Here is a 7,642-nt window from a genome sequence, read left to right on the forward strand (position 1 = left end):
GCCCTGCACCTTCCCACCCCGTCCCATGCCTGCCAAGGAGCATGCAGGCTTCAGGGACAGGAGTGTGTAGTGCCAGGCTGTGATTTCCACCAGCCACCAGACAGCTTCCGGCAGCTGTAAGGGTGGGGCGTGGAGAAAGTCCTGGGGGCCCCGCTCTCAGTTCCATGCCGGGTCCACCACCCCCTGCCAGGCACTGTCCATGCCGCTGCCCAACTGCAGGGTGGGAGTGTCACTCCTTCACAAGGTCAGGCTGCCACCTGGCAGCAGTAAGAGGTCCTGTGACCCCGGGGTCAAGCCCGGGCTCGGCCAGGGCAGCTTGGTGATGCTGCCTCCATTTCCGTCTCTGGAACACATGGATGATGAGGAGTGAGGTTCCCAGGTCCGAGCGAGGACTGTTAGGGTACATGCGACAAAGGGTGTACCCTGAGCTTGGTCATTGTGATAGGCAGGTGTGCTAGTCCTATAGAGATGAATTTAGGGACCAAACCAGAACACCAAAAGCTGCAACTCTGAACCCAGACTCGGACTTGAGACCCTCTCCGTGCCTCGGGTTCCCTGCTTGTGCAATGGGAGGAGTTGTGATCCCACAGCACAAACACCTAATTTTTAGATGAGCACTGTATAACTATTGCTTTGAAGTATTAATCTGAGGACACCAGGCCTCTGCTTCTGCTGGGGGGCAGGGGGTGTCCTCCCCACCCATCGGGACACCCCAGGCCTTGGGGGTCCACATGTGTGTGAACATCTCCTCCCTTCTTCAGTCGGCTCCTGTGTCCTTAGACCTGACCCTGGTCCCAGTCCTGCCAAGGGACACACCAAGTGGGACTGAGGGCCAGTCTAACCGGGGGAATGGCAGTGTGGACACAGGTCGGGTAGGAGCAGCCAGGCTGGATGCAATCTGCCCAAGAGGTCGGGAGGTGGGGCAGAGCTGGCCACAAAGGAGCCCTGTGTCTCTCAGGGATGGGTTTGCCTGTTTCCCCTGATCACCCAGGCTCCCTGCAGCAGCAGCAGCAGCACGAGGGGCCTTCCCTGCTCAAGCATCGGCACCCACTCTGGGAAGTGGGCAGGAGTCCCATGGGTGACTCCTGCGGTCACTGTCAGCCAGTCTGTGCTCCCAGCAGGACAGGGCTGACGGTGGGGCTGATGGTGATATTTCATAGGCACGGTCTGCTGACAGAATGAGCCCTTGAAAACTTTCCCTCTGTCTCATCTTCAGCAAACTCATGCTTGCCTCTAGACCAGACTGGCAGGTTGAACCAGTCCTTTCATCACCTCTTGGAGAGCAGTTTCTAAAGTCAAGAACTTCAGGGTCTCAGAAGCTGTTGATTCTGAGGGAAACCAAATAAAAACATCCCCTTCTGATCTTATGAGGACATGGACGCCACCCAACGTGTTTTCTATACAGAGATCTCTTTTAAGACTTTATTTTTAGGTCATCTCTATGTCCACCGTGGGGCCGGAACGCACAGCTCCAAGATTGAGTTGCACGCTCCACTGACCAAGCTAGCTGGGTGCTGCTCTTTACACTGGGACCCCAGCTTCCAGACCCCGAGCCCGCATCCTCTCTTGTCTCCAGTCCTGTGGGGCGGACTCACACGGCAGGCACATGGACAGCGACGCGCCACTAGTGGGGGATGAGGACCAGCCCAGAGGGTCCGAGCTGCTGTCCGCAAGGGCAAACGCCATCCCGAAGCCAGCGCCTCACTGGACCTGTCATGCAGCAGGACAGTAAGGGATGTTTGCGGAATGGAAGTTCATAGCTGTCCAGAGAAGTCAGAGAAGGAGGAGCAAAAGAAGTGTGTAGAGCGTGTGAACCTTGCTAAACAAGGTCTCCTCCCACTTCCGCATAGTGTCCTGCACCGTGGGATGCTAGTTCTCGGTATCGCCAGGAAGGCTGGTGAATTATTTGGGGATAGGCGTTTATTGTGAATAAAAAAAATTTCCTTCAACGACAGATACTGCACATGGAGGGCCAGGACTCCAACCTAATGACTCATCTCTCAGTCTCGAATACACGCAGCTATTTGGACCCTAGTAAAAACCGTTCACAACCCCCCAAGACACACTCCTCAGCTTTCCTCCATCCGCGGGTACGTTAGTGCCCAAAGTACGGGTCTGCCTGGGACGGGCGTATTTCCTCCAGCTTCTAGAGCTAAGCCAGAGTTGCTCCTCCTGCCTAACCGAGGGAGTGCTTCCATATCAAGAGAGTATCCGCATGTCCCCTTGGCTCGCTGAGTAGCAGGCGCAGCTGCTGCCTCCAGGGTCACCACACCTGGCAGGACTGGATCACCTCCTTCAAGGCCTTCAGCCCCTCCACACTCCTGTCCTTCACGGCCAGGGCCAGGAGGACCGCTCTGTTTCCAGCCTCCTGAGACACAAACGTCACCAGATTCTTTGCAAAGACGTGGATGAGAGGCTGGTAAAGGGAAGGAGAGAAACCATTTTAATTGTGACAAATCTGTTTTCCTTAGTGCCTTCACAGAGTGTCCCTCAGGAACCCTCCTGACTTCCTGCACCCTCAATAATCAACCCCCTCCATGTAAGTTCAATGCAACACTGGTTTAGCGTTCAACCGACTTCAGAACACTCCAGTCCTAAACAAAACACCAGGGAGGCACCATTACACTCATTTCCGTGGTGCCTTATGATTCCTTGCTCTCTTCTGGCGGGCTGTCATCCAGAAGGAATCATGGAAGGTATTCTACAGGGCTGGCATGGGGTCTGTCAAATCTCACCGGCTCCAAGGTCGCACAAGAGGGTCAAATTTTAGGAAATCAGTACTGCCTCTCTGCTAGATAAAACACTGATATGCTGGGGAAAGCATGCACCAAGGGCAGGCCAAATGCCCTCACAGCTACATAGGCCTCAGAAAACAATGTGGAGCCTGCAGGCTCCAGACCCTACTCACAACCCGCAGCCACATAAGCAGTTTTCCCTCCAGCATGGGGTCCCCTTCCCACCACTTTACCTCGTCCTGCCCAAGAAGGACTTTGGTGGTGAGCACGGGCTTGCTGATGTCACCAGCCACGGTGCTGGGCTCCAGGGAGACCAGGGTACCCATCTTCCCGAACTGGGTCACCACCACCAGGATGTGGCTGTTGAAGGATGTGCAGACCACTTGCGTGGGGACCCCACACACCACTTCCGTCTTCTGTTTGGAAGTCAGCAAGGGTTTGCCTTCCATGGATGGGTCTTTTCAGTGGCACTTTAATGTTTACCAAGCAAAGAGAGGAAAAAAGGTCACTCAAACCGTGTCGGAGGTGCTCGTGCTCCAGCATTAGCACCGCCTGGTATTCGCACAGAGGCACAAGCACGCCCACCCGAGCAAACCCACCCGAGCAGGCGCCCGCGCGTGCCCGCCGCCTTCACCGGCGGCCCTCAGAAGCCGCTCCAGGGCGCGCGTGTGCAGACATGCGGGCTGCGCCGAGAAGGCGGGCCATCGGGGCACTCGCGGGTCTCTGTCCCCGGACCAGGCTCTATGCCCACCCGCCACAGGCGCACAAGCCCGGGCTCCAGCAGGTGGCCGCGCCCCCGCCGTCCTCTGAGCGGGGGGAAAACGACCGCTTGGGAAAACGACCGCCCCCGCAGGACAGGGAAGCACCCCCGCGCGGGCTAAGGGCAGAGGGCGGCGGGAGGCCGGGGGCCCCGCGGGGCGCCCTCGTTACCCATCCCACCCGCCATGCCGCCCGCGCTCACCGCGCCGCGCCCGGAAGTGACGCCCGGTGGGCGACGCGGGCCCGCCCCCGCAGGGGCCCCGCCCACCGGCCCTGCGTCCCCTCCACCGGAAGTGCGCCTGGGGGTTTCCGGTCCCGGCGGGGTCTCTGGCTTGTCAGCGGTGCGGTTCCGCGTTGCGGAGAGGGGCCGGCCGTACTGGGCGAGGGGCTGCATCCCCCACCCGCGAGTCTCGGCCACCCGGCCTCTGGCTGCTCCCCCGGGGTGTCCTCGGTGGTCGGGGGGCTGCCTGGCTGTGGGTTCCCTACCCCACTTGGCGGCCCTGGGGCTGTGGGAGCGGAGCAGTGCGGAGGTCGCCCCGCGGAGAGCGGGCACAGGGACTTGGGTGTGTCCGGCGGGAGTCCCATCCCGGAGCCAGGGCACGGGGTGTCCTGCTGGCCCGGGCGGGGATGCGGGGACGGCGCGGTGGCGCCACGGCGAGGCCGAGGCCGTAGGGTCCGGGGCGGGGGCGGCTCGTGTGGGGGCGAGCCCTTCGTCCCCTCTCCCGGGGACCCCAGCCCTTCCTGGGCGAGCTGCGGGGCGGAGGCGAGCCCTCCCCACTCTGCCGAGGTAGTCTGCAGGGCAAGCTTACCGCCCCACTCCCCGGGGGCACCCAGCTCTGCGTGTGTGTGTGTGTGTGTGTGTGTGTGTGTGTGTGCGCGCGCAGGCGCACGCGAGCCCTCCATCCCACTCGCCCGTGGGCCCCAGCCCTGGGGGGCCATCTGAGCCAGCCTTCCGGCTCCCATCCATCAGATTCCTCAGGCTGCGGTGGGTGACAGGCATTGTGCTAAGTGTCCTGTAGACAGGCTGTTCAGGTTGGGAAAGCTTGCCCCGGGTCCTAAAGCTGGTAAGGGTTGGATCCGGGCTTCTGTTGCTCGCCCTGAGTTACTGGTCTGAGGGCTCTGCGTCCAGGTGCCCAGGTAGGGGGAGAAGGGGCCAGGGTGGCCCCTGTGGCAAGAGGATGTCTGGTCCACCCCCTCCTCTGAGCGCCCCCAAGGGCTCATCCTTTCTCCACGCTGGCAGTGTGTTGTCAGGGTGGGGGAGTCTTGCACTGATACTGGGGTAGCTTGAGCCTGCCGACCCCTCCTTAGGTGAGTGACAGCACTTCAGCACCCCCCCACTCCGAGGCCTTGCCCTCCAGTTTCCTGACAGCCCCTGCGGGGGTGCCGTTCCCCTCCACCTGGTCTGCCCACCCCACTGAGCCCTGGAGGAAGCCTTGGCATCCCTAATCTTTGCTTTAATGACTCCTTAGACAACCCGTGTCAAGTCCAATGAAGCATGTGCCTTCCAAAACGATTTCTGGTGGCTTAAAATAAAAGGCATGTATACAAAACATTATCAAAATAGAAATAAAAATCAAAAGGAACCCGCTTTTGAGCTTTCTTGCAGCAGGCTCACAGAGGGAAAGATTATGACTTTCCAGGTGCCAATACTCAAAAAGGAGGAAGGGTATCAATTTCTCTGGAGAGTGTTTTTGTTGGGGCTAAATTTAAACCCACATCCACCCACACACACCTCAAAGCAAATGGCCAATTCCTTGCTCTGCGGTGGTGGGAAACATTCCAAAGGCGAGTTTACTGCTGTTCACCTATTCACGCATTCTCTCTATGCAAATAGACACAAGTTTGACACCCCCCCCCCAAACCCAACTCTGACATAAAGTTCTCACCATAAAAGATGGGCAAGAGCAGAGCGGCGGGTGTCTTGATGACACTTAAGCAGTTATGTCAGGGTCTGTCGCCTGTATGTTGGTCTAGATCTGGGGAAGAGGCTGCATATGAAAGAAAGGAGCTGGAAAGTCTAGGAGGGGCTTCCTGGCAGCGGGAGTGGATGTGTGGGCAGGACGTGGTCACTTAGAGTAACTCGGCCCAGCTCATTGCCTGCAGTTGGCTGTTCTCCAGGAGGAGGCGAATTCCCTTAAGTGAGTTCACTTAAAATGAGAGCTAAGTAGCAATAGTGTCACCGGTGGGGCAGAAGGGTTCGAGAATTTATCTTAAAAAGTGGTGACCAAAGAAAATATCTTGAAATTGTCTTGTATTCAAGGAATTCTAGGTTATGAATGTCATCCTCTGTTAATTTGTGCCACCAAAGAACCAAGCGCTGGTTTGGCAGGGTCATAATTTTTCCAACAAATCCTCCAACAGCAACGTTCCCAGCTGTGTAGGGAAGAGGGTGGTCCAAGGGCGCCATCCATTTACCCCAAAGCCTCTCCTAATCTTGTGATATGCACGTCTGCCCTTGGAATGCTGTCCTCTCACCAGCTGGCCCCGCCGCCTGCCTGTCTGGCACTGCCAGGCCCTCCCACACTTGCCGCCACGTTCTCCGGTATTGACCTTCACCAGCTTTCTGAAATCTCGCATCTTTCCCCATGCGCCGCTCGCCCACAGCCTCACAGCGTGCTTTCCAGAACTTGCAGCTCTGTGCCTGTGCGTGGGGTGGGGGAGACGGAGGGGCACTTCAAGGGAGCCCAGTCTTGTAAACGGTCAATGCATTTGGGAAACGCTCTGTGTTGTGATGACTCTGTTTCCCTCCGTGGGCTCATGTGCCCAAGACGTCAGCCTCGGAAGTTTCCGGAATCTACCCCCTCGGCCCTTACTAACGGTGCTGTGGGGCAACTTTCCCTATGGGCCTCAGCTTCTTGGCTCAGAAATGGAGAGGCCACGTGTGCCGGCCTGGCAGTAGTGATTTCCTGGAACTTTATGGAATTAGCTCTGACTTTACGTATTTTCATACTTACTTACACATATGTGCATTATTTATTACCTTTATTATTAATCATCTGTCTTCTCATCATCAGGTGAGTAACATCTTGCTTCCACATGCCCGGTGAGGAACGGCTTGAAAGCAAATCAGCCTCGGGGACTCCGAGACCCTTGATAGGCAGGTCTGCACACTCCTTGCCTGCAGGAGGCTCTCTGAGCTGCTGTCCCCGGGTCTGCCAGAGGGAGGGTCTCTGCTGTCCATGCTTCCCCCCCACACCCCGAGCCCCGTCTGCCCCAGCGAGGGACTCTGCTGCGGCCCGGGAGTCTGACCAAGGGAGGGGCTCGTAGACACAGCAGTGTCTACACCGGCAGTGAGCCGGTGTGACAGGTGGAGGTGTTACTTGTGGAAATGATTGCCCCTCTCACGTGTCCTGGCCAGTCTCCTACGAGGACCTGGGGATTCGGAGAGCTGGAGATCATGCCTGTGATGCAGGCCCGAGACATGGCATCAGATAAGTGCATTTTACCCCCGTGAGGCGGTGGAGACTTAGGACTGCATGAGGGGAGGTGTTTCCATTAGGGTGCTTCCAGGCAGAGGGGACAGACACCTTTGCTCCAAAGGAGGACAGACGGGCTCACTGGGCAGCTGGGAAGTCCCAGGCACTCCGACAATTCTCCCCATCTCTCAACTCCAAGATTGCTGTCGCTTTCTTCCCCACAGTTGCTTTCTTCCCCACAATCTCCGGGGAACATCCAGGCCAGTCTCCCTAGACCAGCTTGGGCCACACACCTGTCTCTGAACCAACCACCCTGTGGAAACTTGGGGAAACGAGCTCATGTACGAGCAGCTCCCCCAACACATGAGAGTCAGCCAGTCCTTGTCAGCAACCACATCGAAGGAGATCATAATGGACCCAACCAACTATCTGAGCGCCCCACCCTCCCAACCGCCCGGAAACCATGCACCTGCTTTGTGTTTCCACAGATTTGCCCATGTGGACAACGCCAGCAAGCCCCCCCCCCCCCGCTTCCGCAAGCCACGTGGCCTTCGTGGCTGGCTCCATCCACTCAGCACAGTGTGGACCAGGGTCATGCACACCCCTCAGGCACTGGGGGCTTCTCTCCTTCAGACAGACCAGCTCTTGGTTGCTCGGTAACTGAGACGATTCAACGAGCTCACATGCAAGGGCCTGGTGGACACCCCAGCTGCGTTCCCTTCACGGGACTTC

At 58.0% G+C, this 7,642-nt stretch overlaps 1 protein-coding gene across 3 annotated transcripts; it reads right to left on the reverse strand.

The window, feature by feature from the left end:
- Positions 1 to 1,408: 1,408 nt before the first annotated feature.
- PSMG3 (proteasome assembly chaperone 3) lies at positions 1,409 to 4,334 on the reverse strand. 3 transcript variants are annotated; one of them, XM_059414280.1, is made up of 3 exons: positions 3,697 to 4,334; positions 2,969 to 3,205; positions 1,409 to 2,416 (listed from the first exon to the last, which is right to left on the reverse strand). In XM_059414280.1, exons 2-3 carry the CDS (start codon positions 3,182 to 3,184, stop codon positions 2,264 to 2,266), a joined length of 369 nt encoding a protein of 122 aa, XP_059270263.1. In that variant the 5' UTR covers positions 3,185 to 3,205; positions 3,697 to 4,334; the 3' UTR covers positions 1,409 to 2,263. The 3 variants fall into 3 exon arrangements, with proteins under 3 accessions (XP_059270263.1, XP_059270264.1, XP_059270262.1); XM_059414281.1 differs by lacking the exon at positions 3,697 to 4,334 and adding an exon at positions 3,487 to 3,690; XM_059414279.1 differs by lacking the exon at positions 3,697 to 4,334 and adding an exon at positions 3,335 to 3,690.
- Between the last annotated feature and the right edge of the window lie 3,308 nt (positions 4,335 to 7,642).

Source organism: Mustela nigripes, chromosome 11 (genome assembly GCF_022355385.1).
Source record: "Mustela nigripes isolate SB6536 chromosome 11, MUSNIG.SB6536, whole genome shotgun sequence".
Classification (NCBI taxonomy): domain Eukaryota; kingdom Metazoa; phylum Chordata; class Mammalia; order Carnivora; family Mustelidae; genus Mustela; species Mustela nigripes.